The sequence below is a fragment of the Trachemys scripta genome, chromosome 7 (assembly GCF_013100865.1).
Source record: "Trachemys scripta elegans isolate TJP31775 chromosome 7, CAS_Tse_1.0, whole genome shotgun sequence".
Classification (NCBI taxonomy): domain Eukaryota; kingdom Metazoa; phylum Chordata; order Testudines; family Emydidae; genus Trachemys; species Trachemys scripta.
The window spans coordinates 20,026,257-20,051,604 of NC_048304.1; the positions used below are offsets into that span (position 1 = coordinate 20,026,257).

Below are 25,348 nucleotides of genomic sequence, written 5' to 3' on the forward strand. Positions count from 1 at the left end.
GAATTCGGATATAACGCGGTAAAGCAGTGCTCCGGGAGGGGGCAGGCTGCACACTCCAGTGGATCAAAGCAAGTTCAATATAACGTGGGTTCACCTATAACGTGGTAAGATTTTTTTGGCTCCCGAGAACAGCATTATATTGAGAGATTATAATTGAGTTTACAATTAAAATAAATGTGTAAACCCAATTATTACAAGGGTACCCCAAAATGAATGTTTTTCTATTGAACAAGCCTTACATAGGCATCTGGCTTTCAAGGTGCATCTTTAATTGTGCAGGGCCTGGCACTTGCCTTGTAAATGACGCAGGTAGATGGAGAATTAGACCACAAGTTGGTCCAGTTATGGCAGAAATGCTGAAACATGAGTGCTGGTCTTCCAGCTCAGCACTGCTGTAATTGCGGCTTGATCATGTGCCGCTGTGTCTGAACAGAAGAAGGTGGTGGACTAGAGGAATCAATGAGAAGAAATATTCCTAAAGGAAGGAGTCAATGACAAAACTCCCATTGACTCTAATGGAGCCAGGATTTCACCCTAGGAAGCCTCATAGTTATCCATCTTTGGGTAGGTCTCTACTGCAACCCAAGGTGTGATTTCAGTGCAGGCAGACTTACCCATCCCAGCACCACTAAAAATAGCAATGTAGATGCAGTGGCATGGACTTCAGTGCAGACTGGACACGCATGTCGGGGACCCTGGACATGTACTTACATTACTAGCCCACGCTGAAGCCAGTGCTGACGTGTCTACACTGATATTTTTAGTTGTGATAGCATGGGTATAGCTACCAGTGCTGCAGTCACACCTCCGATTGCAGTGTAGATGTGCCCTTAGGCTACTTCCATACTCTGAGCTGGGGGAGTGATTCCCGGCTGGTGTGGGCATACTGGTGCCAGCTCTCCTCTGAAGTAGCATGCTAAAAATGGTAGTGTAGCCGTAGTAGCGTGGACAGTCGTGGCACAGGCTAGCTGCCGTACCCACGGGGTCCAGGTGGGTTTATACTCCTAGCTGATGGCTCATGCTGCTGTTGCCTATGTTACTGTGGCTCTGCTATCATTTTTAGCATGCTGGTTCAGATGAGAACTAGCATGATTATGTCCACGTGAGCTGGGAATCACACCCCCAGCTCCAAGTGTAGACCTTGCCTTAATCTCTCCTTCTATAAGACTAGAGCTGGCAGTGGCTTGGATCCTCATCTAAACCTAGGCTGAATTCAGTGCCAATACCATAATATTAATGCAGTTCCAGCCTGCTCTGTTATGGGGTAAACGTCACATTCTGCAAAGCAGACCTGCTCTTTCTGGGGACTGGATAAGTCGAGACTGATGGTTCGTGTTTCATGGTGCCCGGGATTAGATAGTATAACCTCCAGTTCCAATCACCTCTGCGGTGCTTTCTCAGTCTCCTGGTTGCTGGGCGCACACATTCAGTCATTGGTGACCGATAGTAGCCCAAGGTGAAGCTCATGTTTCATTACCCCTCCAGGATAACTTGAGAAAGGGGGAATTTGTAATGTCCTTTAGCATAATCTACTGGAACATAAAACTCTAATAACTGCTCCTTTTCTAGAAGTTTAAAGCTCTAAAATGCCTAGATTAATTTGTGCAGAATTAGAGCAGTTGAACAGAGGGGCTAATGACTTGACCCAGGTGCCCAAGAGAAATGGGAAACGAATCCTTTTTCAACAGCTGTTAAAATGAGCCATTCTCCTTCCTGCTTTAGTGCCCTGCTCCTAATCTCCTTTCAAAACATATGCATTCAGGAGGTACGTTTAGTGGAGGGATGGCTTTGTGTATGTGCCCAGTCATTTTCCCCCATCCCCACTTAGGAGATCAGCCAACCGTGGTAGCAATCCAGAGTGCAAATTTCTTAGCATGATCATGGCACTTCAGAGTAAAGGGCGTGAAAGTGACAACTGTTCCCACGTTATTTAAACTCTCTTTAATGAACGAAGGGTCAAAACAAACAGATGCCCTTGCGCTGCACATTGAATGGTCGTTGATATGAAGCAGAGCTCTGTGTGCTGTGGATCCAGGGCCGTGTATGTCCTTAAATGTTCCTTCCTCTTACCCTCCTTGATACATATCTCCTAGTGGCACAGTTCTGACCCAGGAAGAGCTGACCGTAGAGCTGGGCACTTAGTGGGGTAATTGGCTGCCGTCTGCGGGATCCAGGAGCTGGAGAACTGGTAAACCATGCTGCCTTGCAGCCATCTGCAGCTTTCTTGGGGCGGCTGGTCCTGCAAGAAGCTGAATATGTTTTGCTCCCATTGACCTCAGTGGGAATGGGTGGCCCTCTGCGTCGTAAGTGATTGAGCTCCTAGGGCCAAACTGATATTTGCCCGGCAGCCTCTTTATGCCATCTAGGTTGGTGCAAAGGGGCTGTAGAGCAGACACAAACCTCCACCCACCAGGGAATAACCCCTGCACAGAGGGTCTTATTACCCCCTCTGTGAGTCCCTCCCCCTCCCCCACTGCAAGTGCAGAGGTAGGCTGTAGGAGGGTGGAGATGGGACCCTGGCTGCCCAGAATAAGGGACGCACAAGCCGCCTCCTTCTGTCCCTGCACCAGTGCTCACACCAGCACAGGGATGAATTTGCCCCATAGTGATTAACCACCAGGACCACATAATAAGCTTCAGGTGGTTGATCTTGTACAGGTACGTAGTGCTGGACATGGAGCAGGGTGTGGGTGTCACTCTGCCTCCCTCTTTGCAGTAGCCTGTTCGTGTGAATCTGGGAACAAATGAGGGCAGTAAGAAAAATGGGCCGTGCAACGCAAAACGGGTAAACTTCAATGGTTGGCAGGTGTGTAAGGCCTAGAATATCGCCTTCTGGAGAGCAGCGGAGCATAGGTGGGTAGACACCATTGAGATCCCATAGAGACACAAGAATGTTCATTACTATTCATTAAACACTGTTTGAATATTTGGTTTTATAAGAAGAAAACTCCTGTGTTTTGGATCTGAACTAGGATTGCCAATTTTAGTTGGACGTGTTCCTGGAGGTTTTAACACATGGCTTAATCTTTAATTCCCTGGAGCCTCCAGGCCAATCCTGAAGGGTTGGCAACCCTAATCTGAACTACTGAAAAGTGTTCCTATATTCACAGCATGCAAACTTCATGTCTTTTAAAAACCAGATGAGAAACTATCTGCTCAATTCACTAAATACATCACAAGGGAAGCAGAGAAACAAGCACACAGAATTGCAGAGGAACTGCCTGAGCTGAACAGCGTGATGGGTATAAAGTGCCCGTGGAGGCCTATGGTGTGATGGGTATCACATAAGCAGAATTTATGTCCAGTGTTTAAATCATCAGGGAAGATGACGTTTGAGATCAATCTGTGTGGCGAAGTCACTAGTTGAGCGGGTGTCCTTGTCAGAGATCTGTTCCTGGGTAAGATCGGATCCTGCTTGCGCTGCCAGCAATTACACTTGGAGAGAGAGTTCAATTCGCAGCGAATATCTCATCCGTGAAGGATGGTTATCAGTCTGTGCAAGGTTAAAAGAGCTCCAGTATAAGTCATGGCTACAGTGACTGTCTGCTATGGGATGCAGTTTTGTATGCTGCTGAAAAGAGGGACTGTTGCAAACTTGCTCGTTTTGTTAAGCATTGCCCAGCAGGAAACAAAAATAAATATAGATAGATAGCACGGTGCACATAGCCTTGGAAATGGATCCCAGCGCTCTGGATGTAGGAAATCAAACCACGTCCGTGCTCATGACTAGTTCTTGGTCCAGGCCTTGGTAAGAAAAGGTTCAAATATCACTTCAGACAGAAGTGAAAATGTACATGCATCTTGGCATTCATTTATCTGTTCACCTCGAAGAGTTTGCGTGGCACAATAAATAGGTATCGTGAAGCCAAGTGTCCCTCCTGCCTGGAGACTATGCTCTGAGGCCCTAATCCTACAATCAGATCTGCACAAGCAAACCGCTGTGCTGGCATGGGAACCCCCTGAAGTGCTGGGCTGGAGGAAAGGGATAAAAAGCAAAGCCATTGAGTGACTTCCTGCATGTTTGCTAAGTGTCACCTTCGCACCCTGGTTTTTAAAGCTTTTTTTTTTTTTTTTCTCTCAAGGTAGCTTTGCTGTAATGTAGGCCCCTTTTCCTGTTTGAGTGAGGGTGCAGCGGGTGCGGTTTGTGTGTTTAATAAGATTAATGAAAAACAAAACAAAACCCTTCCCTCTTTCTTCTGCCTTGGTGAGCGCTCTGGAGCCCACAACTCAAAACGATAGGAGTCCCTCCCATCTCCATTAGCCTTGGCCTAGGTGTGACGTTATCTGTTGGCTGGTGAATTTAATGCTGGTAAAAGGTGCCAGATGAAGCTCTAAAAACTGACCTCCCTTCAGCATGCACATACAGTGTTCAGCATTGGCAGGAGTCCCCTGTGGTGCCCTGTTAATATGGTTCAGCTCTGCCGTGGTAAGAGGATGGTTCTGTCACCGAGACCCTTCAATCTTTGGCTTTTTCTGGTAGTCCCCGGTGGGGAAAGGCTAGTGCATTGACCCAGTGATCTACACAGCTCTCCCAATGGCTGACTCCTCAAAGGCTTCCGTTCCTTGTTGCTTATCATAATTTTCTTTCCCCGTCTCTGTGGTTTTGTTTCTTGTGTGTGCTGATTGCAGTCAAGGTGCAGAAAAGTGACCATCACCATTGCTGGGATCCCTGTGTCAACTACTGCCACACCCACCATCCAGGGCACTGCAAGACACCCACCTGGAACCAGACCTCCAGCCAAGATTATTGCAAATGTAACCCAGCCACTTAGCATTTGTGTGTGTGTGTGTGTGTGTGTGTCGCTCTGCAAGAGCTAGTCGCTCTGCTGTCAGGCTTACTGACCACTCCCCTCCCACAGTAAGCTTAAAAAACACTTGTCGATCCAAAATGTGACCCACCACTTTCTTGGTCTCCAAATCTGTGTCCAAAAATCTGTAATAAGGTTTTTATTGTTAAGTGAGTGTGTGCAGTCCAGCACGTGGGGGAGGGGAGCAGACAACCCTACAATAAAGCCAGTGTGCTGAGCACCCCTATAATAACACACCAGTGTACCTAGCTAGGCATGCTCTTGGGCAGCTCTACAATATAATGATGACATGCTGCAAAGGAGGCAACTCTATGCTAATGATGCCAGCATATTTGGTTAACGAGGAGCCAGCCCTACAGTAACACACCAGCGTGCCTAGCATATTCATGGGCAACCCTAAAGTAAACACACCAATGTGTGTACGCCTGGTTAGGCAATGGAAGTTTGCAGCAGAAAACCCGTCCTGTTTTAATCTGCTGAAGTAGTTGCTTGCTTGATGTATAACTGGCGAGTTAAAAGTTTGCATTTAATCATGCTGGTGAGCTAGGTTTGTTTTCTCTTACTGCTGAGTTGTTGTTCCGTGTTTGCATAGCTCTTGTTGCTGCCAACTTCTCATCGCCCACCATGAACACGCAAGGTTTCCCCTGCCAGAATTCGAATACACTACCTCGGAGCTCCCACCCCATGAGCCCGCGTGCCACCATGATGAGGAGGAGACAGAGGAAGAAGGACCACAAGAGCTCATGTAAGTGGGATGCCTGGCTAGACGGGTGTGTTGATCTCAGTGCCACCAACACCTCTCTCTTCCTACTCGGGTGACTTCACTAGGGCCAGCCTTGGACACAAGCAGTGGAAGAGACTGTGGTGAGCCCTGTGCTTTTGTGAATGCTGTGCTGACAACATCTTTCAGTCCCCTTTCCCTCCCCATCTTTTGCCAGCAGGGATCTGAGTTTGGGGAAACTTGTCATCATGAGTTTAGCTCCTCTCCCTTAATTTGTACTGCTCCTCCTACTCCAACCTTTCCTGCAGTGGGCCAGAGGCCTGGCCCAAGTTAATCAACCCCCTCCCCTTCACTCCCAATCTCTCCTGCCTGCATCTTTTAGGTCTTGTTCTCGCTTGAGACCTTGCAAATCATGAGTTTGCCCCTCTTGCCCTCCTGTCCTCTTGATAAGTGTTGCTCCTGCGACATACTGCATCCGCTTCCGTGTGTGTTCACGGTAGGCTCCCTTCCCTTGGCAGGATTCCTTTACCGTGGAATGATGCAGAATGACCAGTTGGGAATGGCTTGTGGGCACTTGCAGCCACGAGGCAACACGGGAGCCACGTTTCTACAGACCTTGCACAAAGCTGGCTGCTAACCAGAGCCTCTAATGCTTTTTCTCGTTTCAGTGTCGCTGGCTTCTAGTACAGTGGGTCCCGGTGGGCAGATTGTTCACACAGAAACAACAGAGGTGATCCTAAGGGGAGACCCCTTGAATGGCTTTGGCCTTCAGCTCCAGGGGGGGATCTTTGCTACTGAAACCCTGTCTTCCCCGCCCCTCGTCCGATTTATTGAGCCCGACAGCCCAGCAGAGAGGTTAGAGCCCTTGCCCTTGATCACTGCATGATGTTGCTGATGGTTTCCTTTTTCAAAGATGTCTTTCACCCATTACTCTTCTTTTTATTTATTATCTTTGCATTATCACCAGTTCCTCACTGGGTGCGGCTTAGTGCTTGTGCATTCAGTACGGAGAAGGGAATCTGTACTGTATTGGAGGGCCTACTTGCTGGGGTTTGTTTCAGACACTGCATTTCCTCATATTCCAGCATGGAGCTTAATTTTAATCTCCTTCCCATCTAGGAGAGCATGAATATTTATTTGTATGCGCTGGCCACTGCAGCAGCATTTGGGTTTTCACAACAATTAAAGCCAATGTACCACGAAATGGTCACAGTTCATTTAAAATGAACTGTAATTGGCCCAGCAGGCCTGTGGTTTGATTAATCAAAGACCTGTATAAAGAAATGCACTTTGCACTCTGCCCTAAATCAAACTATGTGGTGAGCTCTAGTGAAGCACCAGAGGCTGCGAATTCCACAGGGTCTTCTGGCATTGCAAGGGTGCACCCAGAAAAGCACCTTGCTCCTTCTCTGAGATGGCTCCATCACCTCCTGGAGGAGTTGTGCTGCTGTCTGATATCTGTGTTTCAACGGAAGGTAATACTCATTTTTGGGTGAGCATTATCTGAAGCGCCTATTTCTGTGGCAGTTGGATGCTGGTGTTTATCGTTCTGTCTGCTTGCCACGTGCTTTGTGACATCCTTTTTTTTTTTTTTTAAGTGCAGTTGGAAACAGAAATGACTCTAAAAATGACGCTATTGATTCCAGGTGTATATCACTGAGACTCAGGAGTAGGTTGGTTTGCTTCACAGGTCAGAAAAGAATATTATCCTGCTCTCCAGCTCAGAGTCTCAAAGCTCTTCAGAAAGGTGGCTAAACTTCATTATCTCTATTTTACACATAGGGAAACTGAGGGACAGCATAGTTAAGTGACTTGCCAAAGGTGGTGCAGCAAGCCAGTGCCGGAGTTGGGGCTAAAATCCAGGTGCGGTGAAGCCAAGTTCTGTATTCCAGCCAAAGGGCCGCACAGATGGCTTTTTTCCCCCAACATAACTCTCAAGCTCTAAAAATCAGTCTGTTCCTCCTCCCCCTTACATTGTTACCAGTAAAAAGACCCTTGCAATTCAAATTTAGCTGACCATGTTGAGTGAGGCAGAGTAATTAGCAGTGATTATTCATGGAACAGAATATAATCCAGATTGTACTTCTAGAGTTAAGGTGGCTCCTGTGGGATAACAGGACCAAATATTGTCTTTAAATATTGCCAGTGAAGTCACTAGTGGGGACTCAAACAAGACCACCGCTGGTTTGAATAAGAAGCCATTTTTACATAGCATTCTCCGGCTACAGCCTCGCTTTTAATTCCCACTGAACAAGGTACATTAGCTTCAAAACTAACCGCACGCACCCACCCCTATGGACAATTCCTTAAACTGCCTGTGATTTACACTGATGATCTGTCCTATCTAATGCTGTGATGGAAGTAACAAATAGCTCCCGGTACCTACTGTGGATATTTCCCTAGCACAACAAATCTCTGCAGGCTTGATTAATGTTTTATCTGCCTGGCAAGGCTTCAGCTGCCATACACCACACCACACCACACCAATAACATTGATCACACCACAGAGAAGGCCGAGTGGCATTTAAGAGTCCTTAGCAGAAAAAAATCTGCATCTATGCCTTGTAATATCCATGTCGTGGGGCAGCCTGTGTTGTACTAATCACAGCAGATCTAGTTTATATACTTAGGATCAAACTTTGTGAGACTGGTGGTGGTGAAAAGAAAAGAGAAAAGAAGTATCTTCTGTTCTCTGAAGTCTCCCTGAAAAGATTGTCCTGCTGTGGCACCAGTTGGTAGGGATGCTAAAGCCTTCTGAGCCTTTGTTTGGATTTAAAATCCAATTTGTAAAAGCGACGGTGGTTTTATTTCCCATTAATGTGGTGGAGTTGGACCGTGTTGTGAAATCCCAAACTGCTTTTATAAATCAGGCATTAACAAAGCCTTCTCTCCCAGGAGGGTTTGGAATCAGCGCTGCTTCTCTGATCCTCTTGCCAAGCCCCAAGCGAGAGCAGAGACTTGCTGCACAGTCTTGCCTGGATCTAACGTGTCATGTAGGCAGCTTTTCTTCTTAGCTGCCCACCCAGCAGGATTCTCACTCCGCCAGTCACCTCCTTCATCCATTCAGATTGCAGAGAACTATCCGCCCTGCTTTGCAGTATGGATTATTTTGATGTTGAAAATTACCTTCTGCAATGTGTGCTACCTTCACCATGGCAGGCCACCTTTCTTAGCCTCTTAGCCACCGTAAAACACTTTCATCACATGATGTTGCCCTCCTGGTGTAATAGAATGGGTCGGTGTTTGGGGGGAGGGAGAGAGGAGATATGTACCGAAAGAAAATTGTACTAACCTCCATTCAGGCCAGGAACTTTATTCTCTCCTCCTTGGCAAGCACTGTTCTAACTGCTACTCCAGATACCACAGCCATTTTCTTATGCTTACAAGGCCAAATCGTTATTCGTGGCTGGCCTTCATTTCTACATGCTCACCCATGTGCGTACAGTCACTATGCTGCACAAAAGTTGGATGGCCACCTGTGCAAACAAATTGTGCTCCCCGGTTTGTATGTGCGAGAGCGTGCGTTTGCCTGGTCGGCGATGTTTGTGGAACGGGAGGTTGGCTGAGCAGTTGCAGCAGGGGGAGCAATTCTGAAGCAGGGAAGGAAAGCCCTTTGAGTGTGAGTATGGACACACGACCCAGGAATGTAACTTTTCTTTCCCTGGTCTTTGTTTTTTCTTATCCTGCTGTCCCCCAGGGGCATGCAGTCTGCCTCGTGTTCAGGGCCGGCTCTGGCTTTTTTGCCGTCCCAGGCAAAAAAGCCTCCCGCCGCTCCCCCCCAACTCCCCCCCCCCTCCCCCCCCCCGGCGGGGAGCGCGGCAGGGGAGGGCGCTGAGCCCGGCCAGGGCCCCGCTCTCCCCGACCGGCTGGAGCGCCGGGAGGAGGGCGCCCCAACAGCCCCAGTATGCTTTAAGAAAACAAAACAAAAAAAACCCAACCCTGAGCGCCACCCCCCTCCAGGTGCCGCCCCAAGCACATGCTTGGTAGGCTGGTGCCTAGAGCCGGCCCTGCTCGTGTTGTGATACCATCATAACTCTCTCTCTCATTGGCTGGTCTCACCCGTTCACGGACTCTGGGTTTTTCTCTGCTTAATGGGGTGGGACGTTATGCAATTCAGGTGAGTTGAGTCAATTCCCGGTACAGCTGCTATTCTCTTGGAAAGCAACTAGCCAGTTCCCAATAGCTACTGAGTGAGACACGCAACATCTGGCCGACAGTGCTGTGTGCCTGCTGTAGAATTATCTGTGAGAATGCAAGCAAAGGGGAGAGGATTTGATTCCTATCCCCTCCAGAGCACTCTGTTTCAGGTCAGCGCCATACACTAGCCAGCAGCACCAGGCTGTGTTTAGAAAGAGAATTTACTGCATCTTTCAACTGGTGCAGGAAGAGGCTAAGTTCTCCTTGGCAACAAGTCAAGGTGTCACCCAACTAATGTTTGTTTCCAGTTACCACGTGAGAGACATTTCAAGGGAAAGACACCCCTGTCCAGTTTTACAGCTGGTGGCATCTACCAGTCATCCCTCACCATCAGTCACTCTGCTTAATGGGGGCAGGTTGAGCCCTCTGGGCTTGAAATTAGACTGTGACTCAGCCCTCTGCATCAGCAGCCGGAGTGGTATAAGCTCGGTGTCTATCATTTTCCTCTTGGCTGCCTCTAAATGAGTCTGTTTCCCTCTCCCTCGTGTAACTAAACGTGCTGCTGAAACAAGTAAGGCAACCCTTCCTTTCCAGAGTGACTTCGGGGCACGATCTGTGGGAGGAAGTGTCTCCTTTGGAGAGTGCATGTTTGCCAGGAGAATGGGCGAGGCTTTCTGGTCTGTGTCTGGGTGCCAAAAATCTAAGTCAGTTAGGTTCTGAGTTCTCCAGCTCTGCTCAGATTTTGTCATTTGATCATAGCACCTGGAAGCCAGTAATACTAAGCTCACAAGTGAGAGAAATTAATGGCCAGTGAAAGTTGCCAACAAGTTTTTTTAATCAAGTTAGGATGCGACCTGCGCATCGTATCGGCCATAACAAAATGTAAAGTTCATTTAGAGCAGACATTAAACCCAAGTGAAGGCATCCAACACTATGAACTCCAGTGTTACAAGAAGTGTGTCCTTCACTCAAGAATACACCAGCCTCCTCATTCTTTTCATTGGTAGCACTTTTCTTCCAAGGATCTCACAGCACTTTACAAACACTGATGAAAGCCACGCAGCCCACCCATAAGGTGGGTGTCATCTCAGTGGGCAAAATGACTGAAAGAGGGTTTGGTCCGCATAAGGCCGGCATGTCAGTGGTAAAGCTAGAAAAATAACCCCAGGAGTCTTGACTCCCAGTCTCCTTTTCTCACCATTAGATGATACTGTAGAGTTAACAAGGCACATCTGGCTTCAGCACCTTCATCAAGGGGGACACGAGGTCACTGCTTCACTTCACAACATTTTATAAACCTGCAAGGAAAATCTAACTTGAGCAAAGGAACGTAAGAACCTGCGTCTCCTGTCCAAGCAGCTCGAGTGGGGAAAACGACAGCTAACTTCTCTGACGTTGTTTGAAGGCACCCAATGACCCTGTTGTCCCGTGATGAAAACAATGGTCATGTCACAGCTGGTTGGGTTTTTCTGACTTTGTGATGATAATGTAAAACCTTTTTTGTCCCGCAGCTGTTGGTCCCTTCTAAGTAAGACATATTGCTGCAGCAACAGAGTTCATAGTGCTGAAGGAAATATTTCTGTCACAGCCGTTGGGAGTCTTAAGTTCTATAAGCCACAATTTCCACATCTAGCCACATAAAATCATAGTAGCTGCACATACAGAGGACCAGTTAAGCATCTAATTGATCATGCAGCCAATTAATACGGCATTTATTCACATTTATAGTACATAAGAAGAGTGCCTGGCATCATCTCTGGGTCTCCTCAACAAACACTTTTTAAAAATACATCTCATAGATGCCTTCATTTTTCCCTGGATAACGTAACCCAGGCAGCACCATAATATAACATGGATTTAATAAATGCCCTCCCCCTAGCAAAATCACCTCTCCAACCTCTAGAGAGAAGATGTTGAGCATGTGCATTTTTCAACACGACAATGTAACCGTGGTCTGATGCCAACTTGGCCAATTGCATCCAGGGCTTGTTTGGAGTGACAGCTACTTCCTAGTCTCCTTTGACCGTAATGGCCTCTCTAGTGACAAACCTTGATACCACAGGTTCTCTTACAACCCTATCATGCTTGAAGTGAGGTATGGGACGGTTAAGGTATGGTTGCTGTGTGAAACATCAGCAAAGTCTGATATTTGAAATTGGGCAGGTAAAGATTTTGCTGGGTCAGTAACCAATAAAGATCTCACTGAGTTGGAGAACCTGAGCTCTGAAACGTGGCTTTAAATGTACAGGTGGAGAAAGAGAACTCTCCCAATACCTATAAAGCGATTTTGGAGACCATCCTAACTTGACTGAAAGAAGAATTTGCTATAACTCTTGGAATTCTGTACCAGTGCTTGGCTGTAGTAACTAAAGGGGAATGCAAGAGCAGAAAATTTTGGAAAGATTTCATGGATTTAGTCCCTTCTAGCCATAACTCAATGGTTAAATGTTTGTGTGTGAGACAGACATAACTGCCTAATGGGCAATGGAAAGCCCAGGTACAGCACTGCATTCATGCCTTTGTGGAATAACGTGGTAGGTCAGACGAGCTATGGTGGATGGCACAGAAGTCTTAAGATTTCCTTCTGAGGTTAAGGCAAATAAGAGTGGGGTTGGTTTGCAAACATATTGCTTAGTGTTTGCAAAAACTCTTCTTTGCTCATATGCACAGATGCAACCCACAATATGTGGCCTGCATGCCACAGTTGTCAACTCCAACCCAACTTCACAGTTCTTTGGTTTCTTCCGAATTAAAAAGTTGTTACACAGTTATGTTTAAAAGGAAGTGGTTCTATTGGAAGAGCATCAAACAATAATAATATTGGCCTTTCAAGGCCATTAAACAGTATCAATGTACATTTGGCTTCGGGAAATGCAATTACAAGGGATGAATGATTATCCAATTTGCTGAGACATTTTGGTGAGTTCATTGGATTGTAACTTTGATATTAGTCATATATTAATCAAAGGACTCTGTAATTTTCAGTGTCATTATTTTGGGTTCCAGGAGGCTCAGGCATGCACACATGGAGAGCTGTGTACCACTAGATATGGTTAGAGAGCAAAGGCAACTAGTTTTTATCCAATTTCACAGCTGTGGGTTTGGTTTCTAGGGGTGGCAGGGAGATTTCTCTGTGTACACTGCAGGAAACCCGAAGAACTGCTCTTTGCGAGCAGGACATGACTGAGCAAAGAATCAGGTCAAACTCTGAAAATATCCATGCTTGTGAGTTTGTTCCTGATGATCTTAGTAGGTTCCCTACATTGGGTTGGGTATTTTAGAGCTATGTATCTTGTTTTTGTGGCCTAATGTTATCATTTCTCAGCAGTCAGAGATGACCCGTGCCTGCTGGTGTCGGGGGGGGCTGGCAGAGTAAGGGTGGCTGGCTGGCTTCAGCTGTGTTACTGAGCATGTTCAGTACAAGCCAAGCAGCAAATCTGGGAGGGCACATGACCCCGCATGGCTCCCCAATGTGTTGCCTCTGTCAGCTGTTAGTCTTCTATAAATACACTTGGAAGCATCAGATTTTTATTGGTAAATGTCTAGTTCACTGTACACACACAAATCAACAACAACAAAAAATCCATCGATAACTGAAATTTGCAGGTAGGCAAAGTAAGAAAAATGCTGCTTGAGAATTTATTAGTTTAATTTAAGGATGTTTACTTTGTATATTTTGACATATTACATTGGCTATTTGTATTTTACCAGTGTATATAAAGCTTTAACTTTTTGAATCTGAGCAACTACTGTCATAATTATTGATTTCCCCCCCCTTGTCTTATTTCCCACAACTGTGAAAATTTAAATGGATTATAATTAGGAAAAAATGCTTAAAAATAAACATTGATATTATCCATCGAAATGGTTGAAAAAAATAAAAATTGAATTCTTCCACGTAGATCTGTAGATTGTGACTGACTTGTCTGGCAAAGGTGGCTCATAGTTGTCTTTGAGCTTTTTCTCCTTTTCTGACCTGGACTGCAGGTGTGGGCTGCTACAAGTCGGAGACAGAGTCCTTTCCATCAATGGCATCGCAACTGAAGATGGGACCATGGAGGAAGCCAATCAGCTCTTGCGCGATGCAGCACTTACCAACAAAGTTGTGCTGGAGTTAGAATTTGACGTGGCAGGTATGTAACCAAGGCATTCACCTTTCTCACAACATCCCCCAAAAGGCTCTGGTAGTTCTTTATTAGCCCTAATACAGGGAAAGCCTCCTCCATAAACGTTCTATAACTTTGGTAAGAGTCACTGATTGATGTGAGCTAGCAATGGAGACATATGTGTTATCCCTGTCTAAATCTTGTTTTATCCAGAAACCACTTCTCTTAGTGGGCATGCATGCTTAATAAGTGAAGAGGTAAGCTTTTTTTTTTTTTTTCCAGATATTTTATGAATGTATGGACTTAAGAGAGTGAGGGGACTAATGGCAATGGCTGGTGCCAACATGTGATTACTCAGTGTGTCTGTGTGTCTGTGTGTGTTGGCAGAGTTGCCTCTGAATCCTGCACCTCCTGATTATTCTCTCTGTACTGATATAGTACACACAATTAATTATGTATATTTTAATAGATTTTTCTAAAAATCTAGACTGCCATTGTTAACCATGAGTACATTGAATGGACTAAATCATGTAGAACGTTACATTTATCAACACCTATAATATGTCTTAAAACTAATTTTCACTGGGGTTCAGAATGGTCTAGCAACACAATTGAAAAATCTGTCCTTTCCCACCTTTATTCTTCTCTCTGTTTCGGTTTTATAGAGTCTGTCATACCCAGCAGTGGTACTTTCCATGTTAAACTGCCCAAGAAAAGAGGTGTGGAGCTTGGAATTACTATCAGCTGTAAGTATTGCTTAGACTATAGCTACAACAGCTGGCAGTAGCAGCAGCCACTGGCTTCCAATCTAGTTTGCTAGAGGAACACAATAAAGACAGAAATTATTTGGTTTTGATAGCGCCCACAGTGTGCTAGAAATCAATGGGGCTTAAGCACATGTTTAAAGATAAGTATATGCTTTGCTGAATCAAGGCCTGGGTCGTGTGTGTGTGTGTGTGTGTGTGTGTATATGTATATGTGTGTATATGTATATGTGTGTGTGTGTGTGTATGTATATATATGTGTGTGTGTGTATGTATATATATATATATATAAAAATAAGTGTGTTCAGAGAGAGGCACCCCAATTTACTGCCTACTTTTTTAAACTGCCAGCCAGAAAATAGTGACAATTAAGAAATGGCAGTTGGATTCACAATTTTATCTTTGTCAGTCTCTGTGAATTTTAGATCATTTTCCTCTCTATCCACCGTGCACCAGATGAACACAACCATTGCAAACCTTTAGGTATAGAGAAGAGGCACATGCTGGATATAAGCAGCAAGTGAGAAAAGCAAAACAAAACCCTGTCTTGTTCAGTTTCCATCAGTGCTGTAGATTCAAATGCCAAATAAGATTTAGAAATTACCTGTAACGCCTTTCTCCTTTCAGGGAGGAAAGCATATCTAGTGCTGAGAGCCATGAACTGGACATCTAGGCTCCTGATTTTTTTATTCACATTTCTTACACTGACCCACTCTATGAATTTGGGACAAGACATTTGGGCAAGAATTTGGGTATAGATTTTAAGGCCATCTGGGACCAATGTGATAATCTAATCTGACCATCTGCATAGCACACAAGCCATAGAATTTCACCTGGTAATTCTTGTGTGTTGTATAATAACATCTAAGTAGAGCTAGTCTGATGGACTAAATAGGTGTGGGGGGCGGGAGGGGAGAAAGTAATTGTCTACACAGGAACGCTCAGGAAAACTAATCTGAATTCACTACAGAAGTTCCTAGGTGTTGAACACTTTTGTATTTCAGGCCTTTTGTTTACAGGCCTAAACATGAATCTAATTCTAGACTCCTCTCTCTGAAAATCTTGGCTTGTTGTTAAAGGAAAAAATTAAAAATGATACTTTTCATTATTTGTTCTGGCAGCTCATTACTTGTATTTCAGTCAGGTGAGGCACCCAGAGCGGCAGCACAAGGGAGTGTGCACTTGTTTTAAAACAACTGGTTTTATGGACGCCAGACAGAATACTTTATTTCTCCCTGGTTCAGAGCAACATGTGGGTTGTGAGGCTTAATTGTTTGCAAAGGACTCTGAGGTACTCCGGGTGGTACAGTTGAAAGTAAGTGCAATGTGTGATTGTAGACCCAACAATGTAGAGAACAGGCTCATAATAATGACCTGTCTACTCATCTAGACTGCTGAATGTGCGCCATGAAGCGCTCTCCTCTGTTTCTGGGTGCATTCTGTTCAAATCACACAACTTTCTTCTAAATCTTCTACAGATTAAAATCTATGGCAGTAAGAACTAGTAATGGTTCTTCAAGTGATGGTCCCTATATGTATTCCAAATGCGGGTGCGCATGCAAACTAGTAGCTGCGTTTTATTGTGTAGTCAGTATCTGATCTCCTTCAAATAAGTCATATGATTGTTTTTTAGCCTCGGGAAAATGCTGGTTGATTAGAAGAAGGAATTTTTTTTACCTATATAAAATGTTTTCCCCCAATGGCTAGTTGAGTCTTACTGCAGGGTGCATTTTTGTTGCTGCTGTTAAATAAGCATTTAAACTGTCCTCTTTCTTAACGGTACAGTAACACTTTATATAGCACGTAAGGTCATTTGCAAATTAAATAACGAATCTATCACAGTGCCCCTGGCAAGGTGCCATAGGTAAATCTCTGTATTATTCCGTTTGCAGATGATGGAGGCAGAATTTTGAGATGAAGATTAAGTGACTTGATCAAGGTTACTATGGGAGTCACTGTCCTAACCAGGATTAGAACTCCTCCATGTGCTCAGATAACACCTCTCTCTCACGTACTGGGACCACTTTGGGGGTCTAGGGAGGGGCCCGTGGCCTACGCCAGCTGCAATTTACAGGGGTCTTTTCGGTTAATATTGCAGTTTCAGCTAATAGGTGGAACTGTTCCACTTTAGCACTTTTACAGAAACAAAATATTCTACCTTGGCCTGGTATCTATAAAGATTTTGAAAATAAATAGATACATGGTAGCGTAAATATCTAGAAGCAATTCTAATTATGAACCTGTCGTTAAAGTTAATAGATGATACAGGAAAAAGCTAGTAGTGGGAATTGTATTTTGACTACTTTATTGTAGTTGATTCAGATTCACTTTTTTTTTTCCCTGCTCCCTTTTTTTTCCCCCTGCTCCCTCCCCCCCCCCCCCCCCCCCCCCCCCGCTCCCCGTTATACATGTTTATTCTTAAATGCAGCTTTATGACATTAGTGCCATTTCTTTAATTACACATTGGCAAAATGCTGCTTTGTCTCAATCAATAACAAAAGGTGTTTATAACTGTTGGAAGCACTGGTGCGTGTGAGTTATGTGCTCAGACTCCTTGGAGGGGAATAATTTACCAATACGAATCATTATGCATCCTATTAAAAACACCAAGTGGACGTGTTTTGAGCCTCTTCATCCATCATATCGTAAACACTGAGATCACCAGAATCCCAGCAGACATGGCAGGGGACAGAAAGCAGTTTATAAAAAATAAATGAGGGGCCTGCATTGATGGCAGTCTTTGTATTTTAGGTATTTAGCTGACCCCCATCTCTGTAGTATTTCACATTTTATTATTATTTTGGGGTATTTATCCTCTCAACACCCCTGTGAAGTAGGATGTGCTATTATCCCCATTTTACAGATGAGGAACTTGGAGCGTACAGTGGCACTGGTGTGCTTTAGTGAAGACGCTACTACGCTGATGGAAGAGCTTCTCCTGTCATCATAGTTAATCCATCTCCCTGAAAGGTGACAGCTATGTGGACAGGAGAAGCTCTGACACAGTGCTGACTATGCAGGGGTTTAGGCTGGTATAACTACGTTGTTCAGGGGGTGTGGATTTGTCACACCCCTGAGCGACATATCTATACCGATATAGGACTGTAATGTAGACCTGGCCTGAAGCGCAGAGGGATTAAGGCCTTGTCTACACTAGAAAGCTTTACTGCTTTAATTACGCTAGTATAGTGGTACAACCTCCCTATTGTGGATGTAGTTGTACTGATGTAAGGATGACTTAGACGGGAATAGCTATTCCCATATAGGATGGGGCATAACAGTACTGGTATAAGTCACCTTTATATCTATATAATTGCATCCACCTTAGGGCTTTTACCAGTATAACTATTTCATTTAAAAAAAAATCACACTCCTGACTGAAATAGTTGGTTAAACTTTCAAGTGTAGACCAGGCCTAAGTGACTTGCCGAAGATCACGCAGGAAGTCCATGGCTGAGGATGGAATTGAGCCTGGGTCTCCTGCAGGCATGTCTACATTACACCTGCTACAGCGGCACAGCTACCGTGCTGCAGTTGTGCCACTGTAGCACCGTAGTGTAGATGATTCCTACATTGACAGAAGGGGGTTTTCCATTGATGTAGGAAATCCATCTCTCCAAGAGGCAGAAAAATTCTTCCATTGACCTAACCATGTCTCAACCGAGGCTTTGGTCTACCTAACTACATTGTGCAGGGCACACAATTTTTCACAGCCCTGAGCAATGTGGCTAGGGTCTATCTAATTTTTTAATGTAGACCAGGCTTGAATCCCAGCCTACCCTCCTAGCCACTCGGCCACCTTTGCTCTCTCAACTGACTTGGTGAAATCAATATAATTTTCTTGCGCAGACAAGGCATCAGTTATATAAAAGACCCCTCACGCCACTTTTCAGAGTAGCAGCCATGTTAGTCTGTATCCGCAAAAAGAAGAACAGGAGTACTTGTGGCACCTTAGAGACTAACAAATTAATTAGAGCATAAGCTTTCGTGGACTACAGCCCACTTCTTCGGATGCATATAGAATGGAACATCTATTGAGGAGATATATATACACACGTACAGAGAGCATAAACAGGTGGGAGTTGTCTTACCAACTCTGAGAGGCCAATTAATTAAGAGAAAAAAAAAAAAACTTTTGAAGTGATAATCAAGATAGCCCAGTATAGACAGTTTGATAAGAAGTGTGAGCATACTTACAAGGGGAGATAGAATCAATGTTTGTAATGGCTCAGCCATTCCCAGTCCTTATTCAAACGGGAGTTGATTGTGTCTAGTTTGCATATCAATTCTAGCTCTGCAGTCTCTCTTTGGAGTCTGTTTTTGAAGTTTTTCTGTTGTAATATAGCCACCCGCAGGTCTGTCACTGAATGACCAGACAGGTTAAAGTGTTCTCCCACTGGTTTTTGAGTATTTTGATTCCTGATGTCAGATTTGTGTCCATTAATTCTTTTGCATAGAGACTGTCCGGTTACAAACATTGATTCTATCTCCCCTTGTAAGTATGCTCACACTTCTTATCAAACTGTCTGTACTGGGCTATCTTGATTATCACTTCAAAAGTTTTTTTTTTTTTTTTCTCTTAATTAATTGGCCTCTCAGAGTTGGTAAGACAACTCCCACCTGTTTATGCTCTCTGTATGTGTGTATATATATCTCCTCAATATATGTTCCATTCTATATGCATCCGAAGAAGTGGGCTGTAGTCCACGAAAGCTTATGCTCTAATAAATTCGTTAGTCTCTAAGGTGCCACAAGTACTCCTGTTCTTCTTTTCATGCCACTTTGGCAGTTTAAAGGGATTTGAATGTGAAGTGACATATAAAGGGACTTAATGTAACTGAGAATCGGGCAAATCTGTATTCAAGGTTTGGAGGTAAGGAGCCCAGCTCTTCAATGGACTGCAGTGAATGGGAAGGGCGTTGAAGACTTAATTTAGTTAATGAGAGCTATTCTGTGTTAATTGACTACAAAGTGACTGTTAAACACCTTGAGGGTTTGCTCTGATATAATAGGCTTGTATCTCTTGCCATCATTGGGGTGAAGTGATTATGGCATATTAGATTATATTTAACAAACCTTTCATTTCTATAGCTGTTGCATCTTCTTTAGAATTAATAAGGTTGGTTTTTGTACAGATTGCCAATTATGTGCCAAACTGATTATTTATTTAAAATGAATTGGAAGGCCTACCAGTTTGTTAAAATTTAATTTGGTTCCTCTTTAATTATCATTATGTAAAATAACGTACAAGACTTGTTTGGTTACATCTAAATTAAAGATCAGTACGCGTATTTGAAAAATGTAATTTAAACTGTTAGTGCAGATCAATTCCTTTTTAGAAAACAATACATTTCAGTGGGAGGCTAGACTATCCTGTTGTGCAGCATACTCTCTTCTGGGAGTGGGAAGTGTCTTGCTTCACTCAACAGTGACACCTATTGTTGAGTAAGAGAATGATCTAGTCCGGGCTTCTCTTTGAAGGACAACAGCTATGACAAAATGTTGCATCATAAGGCAGGGGGTGGGGGCCAAAGGAGAGATGCTGAAGGCTCCACGTATGGGCTTCTATAGGGATTTGTGAATGCAGCTGGCAAATGCTTGATACCACCAGATAGCTATGCGGTCAATCATATCACAGTATTTTAAAATGTATTTCTAAAGGGAACTGTAACTGATTAAGCTAACCCTCATTTTAGTTGGCTGTACATTGATCAAGACTATGCGTCCTCTCCCTCATCCCATCTTTGGTCACATGACATTGCTTCTATTCCCTCTTCATTACCATTCCTTATGATTACATGCAGCGGACACAAGGTGAGGGGCGAAATTGGCTTTATTAAAACCCCCAAGAGGATTATAAAAACAAAGATATTTATGTAGACATTGTAACAGAAGGGAAAGCACATGTATGTCCAGGAAAACACCACAAAAGAAATGTATTCACCCCAAACTCCTAGTCATTTATTTCTTTTGTTTTGTAGTAGCAGCTAGGCGCCTGAGTCCTGCCCCAGAATCCCATTGTGCTAGGTGCTGTACAAACACAACAAAAGATGATCCCTGCCTCAAAGAGATTGCAGTCTAAGTATCAGACAAGAGATAACAGATGGTATAGATGGAAGCAATGAGACAATATGAGTCCGCGTGACAGGCAGAGGTCTCCGCGTGACAGTCGCCTAGCCATTGGCGAGGTTGTTTTTGTTTTGTGGTTTTTTGTAGGCATTATGACAGAGGAGAGTGTTAAGGAAGGATTTGAAGGAGAACAATGAGGTGGCTTTGTGGAAGCTTACTGGGGGCTTCTCCTAAGCTTGTGGGGCAGCATGGATCTGAGCCTCTTTGTCAACAGAATCTCCCAAAGACTAGGAACACCCAGGACATGTTCCCAGGTGTCTGTTCACACAATGGGGCACTTCCGGTGTTACCCCCACTCCCTTAAACTCTTAGGTTGCCATTGGACGCAGAGGTTAGGCTTGAGGTTCCAAACTCTCTTGAGCCCTGTCTGTGCTCAAAAAAACATTTCTGATGGGAAACCTACTTACAGCACACTTGTCTCCATTCGTTCCCCCCGTCCCCGATGGCCAATAGAAATGGTGTTTTAGGAGGCTGATTTGAGGATCCTGTTAAAACACCATTAGATCCAGTCTGCATAACAAGATGGAACCAAGTTTAACAATAGTGAAGTACAGCCACGTGGTAATTTGATCCCTTTCGTGGTTGGGTTTATAATGGACCTGGGTCATCATGCTAGTCAAGATACTAGCTCGTTTTTTTCCTTCTTGACTCTTTTTCTATCACTCAGTGAATTGGAGCAACCAAACCTCCTCTTGGTTTAGCTTCCGGCTCTAAATGGAACTTGAGAGCACTCAGTCTGCAGATAACAGATGCATGGAATGTGCATCGGTGCGTTGTCAAAGAAGCTGTGAGGACAGCTCTTTCAGGTTCTATAGCACTCGGCAGAAGCACTCCTACAGCACAGTACGCTCAATTGTGTTTAGTTCTCTGCTGTGCTTGAGCATGGATTGGTGACATTTTGCACTATTAAATACAGCCGACTGTGCAGTCAGGCAGAGTATATCCTTAACGGTGACCTGCAAAGCTTTTTTTTCTAACAAGCTTCATATTCGCATATATGTTTTTTAAAACCCACTAATAAATTAAGACCATAATTAAAAAAAAGATCAACAACTTTTCCTGTCAGTGGATTCCTCTGGAATTTCCTTTTTGGTTGCTGTTTTTTCGCAGCCGCTCATGTAAATTCCTTCTCTGTGATATAGTGACATCACAAATCCTGAACATGTTCATCCTGGCTGTAAGCTGAGATGCTCATGGGCTTTGAGCTTTCTTTGCTCTCCGCCGTCTTCCCCCCGCCTCCTGTGTTGAGAGACAGTAGCATCTGTAACCAAGGCAATGTAGCAATGTGTAAGTGCAGAGAGTGTGAAAGAGAGAGAGAGGAGAATGCTATTTGCATATGTTTTTTGGCATGTGACTAGCAGTGAGGTCAGCAGGGGGCAGATCTCTTACCTGGCTTTTTCTGAGTTGGGAAGGGAGCCCACAGCCACTATCTTTAATGTAAGCAATCATGAAAATGCAGGTTTTGACTAAAGTAAAGCAGACGTGGCTCTTTGTGGATCACAAGTCTCATGAGCTGAAATGATCAAACTTGAAAAAGCTTTGCAGATCACCTTTTATAAAGAAGTTGGGAGATCGGTCAGGTCATGGTAGGCAGTGTGCTCCCATCTTGTTTCATTTAAAGGTCGGCATTTTTGGAGTTCAGCTGTTTAGAACCCCTGTGGAAGAGAGATTGATTCATGGTCGTCACTGCTCTTGTCCCATACAGATCATTGGCCAAATCCTCCACGGAGTCACACCAGTGGGGTTAAATCTGCATCAAGCTCCTGTAACATAGTGACAAATTAGGCCTGGGCTCAGGCTAGTGCCAGAAACATTGAACTCTGAAACTACAAGTTACAGGACACTCTCTGTACTGGAGGGTTTCAGCTCAGTGGACATGTTTATTAAGAAGGGCCACATTTTTGTGATTTAGAATTCAGGGAAGTGGGTCACATCCAATTTCTTATAGACAATATAGGGGGAGAATGACTATTTAACACTTGCATGACTGCCAGCTACTAACAGATCAAGCAGATTTCCAGGCTGACCAGTCCAAATAATAATAATGTACCAAGAGATATTCAGGAAACAACTGCTACCTCTCTTCTAGCTGCCTCATTGTTACCTTCCTGTGAGGCTCACTTTGGGTGGCCATTACACATTTTGGAAGGTGTGGACATCCGTGTTAGACCTGGGCAGATGGAGCTACACAGAGATCAGAAGCTCTTGCTTTGAATCACTTGATTCCACAGTTTCATCAACTTGTTCTGTAAGAGGCTAAAAGGAACCAGCTGGCTAATTTAGACAGGATGCAAAAATTGCTTGGGCCCAACCCTTATTGTTGCAGGTCTGACTCTTATAAATTCCAAGTGTGAAGTTGCACTTGTGTCAAATGAATGTAAATTTCCCCTCCCTGTAACTCCTTTTTCTCCCCTTGGCTGTCACTCTGGTAGATTCCAGAGCCTGAAGCGTGTTTTATATGCATGCATCTCTTTTGCAGCTGCAAGTAGAAAGCCTGGTGAGCCTTTAATTATCTCTGATATCAAGAAGGGGAGCGTAGCTCACAGGTGAGTGCAGCAGTTTACTGTATGACAATATGCAATGCAGTAACTCAGTGCAGAGAGGCCCAAGTCGTAGTGTTTGGTTCTGGAATACATCATAGTTCAAGGGGACATCGGTTACAGAGGTTTGGTTCAGTCCATTGTAGAGTTTGGGGTTCAAATTCTCTGCTGGGATAACTCCACTGCAGTCAAAGGAATTAAGCCAACAAAGAAGATCGCTCTGGAGACAAAGCTGCTCAGTTGGCCCCTCTGTACGTGGATGTTTACCTCCCTTCTCTCTATTTAAGGGCAACGCATTCAGTAAAGGTGGCTCGTCCGACACAATGCATGAAGCGTCATGCCTGGTCATTCACTCTGTCCCAGTGTGCAAGTGTCTCCGGCACAGGTGAACAGAGTGCAGTGTTCCCTTCCGTAGAGTAAGTGGTTTTATGAGGACATTGACAGAGTTTTATATATGAATCTGGGAGTGGCCTATTTCTTGAAGACCAGCTGGTTCCAAACTCCTTCCCAACTTGCTCTGGAAGTGCTCTTGTTGGAGAAGTTTTCATTGTGGATTATTTGGTCTTTGCAAACCGTGCAGGGTTCAGTTCTCAAAGGGGTTTTAATGCTGAGTTTTGCTGCAGCTTCAATGGAGCACAAATGAAATAAATCCGAGCCTCTCAAATAGGACTCTTCCCACTCCTCCACACATCCAATCACTGTTCACCATCCGCCGTCCAATGAACCCGGGGGCCTTACTCCTTACCTTGGATGTCTTATGGGGGGAAACAAAGGAGGCCACTAAGGTATAGGGATAGCTGTTGTGGAGCGAGAGAAGCAATGGTGCATCTCAACTGGTGTGTAACCTGAACCTTATTAGCTAAGCCTTTATGAACCTGGGCCTGAACTCATCTAAACCAACGCTACCAAAAGGACGAGTGCTCTTGGACATGCAGCTTCTGAGATCATTTTAAAGAGCACTGCTTCTGGAAAAGCATTTAACATCCGGCCCCTACACTGTGCCTCAAATTGGGCACAAGTGGTCTGTTCCAAGCAGATATGGGGTCGAATGTGAATATTTTTACACAGCTCTAAATTGACCCAGGTATTGCACCCTCACTCTATTTCCCCCGATGGGCGTTTTTAGGTGGTCTTGGAGGATAAAGGCAGTATTGTTGCCTTAATCCCTAAAATGAACGAATGGTCAGAAGATCTGAAAGGTTAACAGAAATGACCATTTTTTGTTCTTTTCCACACAGAACAGGCACCTTGGAGCCCGGGGATAAGCTGCTAGCCATCGATAACATCCGACTCGACAACTGCTCAATGGAGGATGCAGTGCAGATTCTAAGGCAGTGCGAAGACCTAGTCAAATTGAAGATTAGGAAGGATGAAGATAACTCTGGTATAGAAATCCTGATGCAAAGCACTGTCTGACCATATTAATGACATTTGCCTAGACATAATGCGAAAGAACAAAGATGAGGCTGGCAGTCAGTCTGCTGACCACTTTCCAGTTGATTATAGAGCATCTTTTTTTTTTTTCCCCCCTTCTTCTTTTAAATATGGCATGGAAGGCTGAAATCCTATTCATCCTGTGCACAGCAGGAGACCTCAGGGTTTCACCTCTACATGTTCTGAGCTTTCCTTGTGGCTTATTTATTTTTAAAATACTTTCCAGCATCCCTGTTTCCCATTTCAGATGAGCAGGAGACGACTGGTGCTATTATTTACACAGTAGAGCTAAAGAGGTACGGCGGACCTCTGGGAATAACGATCTCTGGAACAGAGGAACCTTTTGATCCGATCGTCATTTCAGGCCTGACCAAACGAGGGCTGGCTGAAAGGTGAGCTGCAAAGCAAAGACAACCCTTGCCTGCTGATAGTGGGGGGCACACAACCCTGGAATAGTGGAGTCATGCCCTCCCAGACAGTCCTCCCACCCCTTCCTGGAAAGCAGCAGCCCCTCCCTGTAGCTCCCAGCTGTTCTTCCTGTCTCTCCCAGCACAGTTAAAGCAGTTGCCTCTCCTTGCCCCTTATTGCTCGGCTGCCCCGCAGGGAGGGGGCCTGGCCACACCATGTGACTGAGCAATCTTGAGGGGCATGTGGCCCCGCATGTCCCTCCCTATACGCGCACGTTGCCTCTGGTGCAAAGGAACCCCAG

At 44.6% G+C, this 25,348-nt stretch overlaps 1 protein-coding gene across 4 annotated transcripts in view; it reads left to right on the forward strand.

Moving 5' to 3' along the window:
• The window catches only part of GRIP2 (glutamate receptor interacting protein 2), a 461,595-nt gene that overhangs the window by 404,230 nt on the left and 32,017 nt on the right, over positions 1 to 25,348 (forward strand). For all 4 annotated transcript variants that reach the window (XM_034774988.1, XM_034774985.1, XM_034774987.1 and 1 more), the window contains exons 10-17: positions 4,630 to 4,755; positions 5,401 to 5,553; positions 6,198 to 6,384; positions 13,654 to 13,799; positions 14,438 to 14,518; positions 23,145 to 23,211; positions 24,444 to 24,589; positions 24,887 to 25,031. In XM_034774988.1, coding sequence (XP_034630879.1) covers positions 4,630 to 4,755; positions 5,401 to 5,553; positions 6,198 to 6,384; positions 13,654 to 13,799; positions 14,438 to 14,518; positions 23,145 to 23,211; positions 24,444 to 24,589; positions 24,887 to 25,031 — 1,051 coding nt within the window. The remainder of the gene's footprint in view (positions 1 to 4,629; positions 4,756 to 5,400; positions 5,554 to 6,197; positions 6,385 to 13,653; positions 13,800 to 14,437; positions 14,519 to 23,144; positions 23,212 to 24,443; positions 24,590 to 24,886; positions 25,032 to 25,348) is intronic.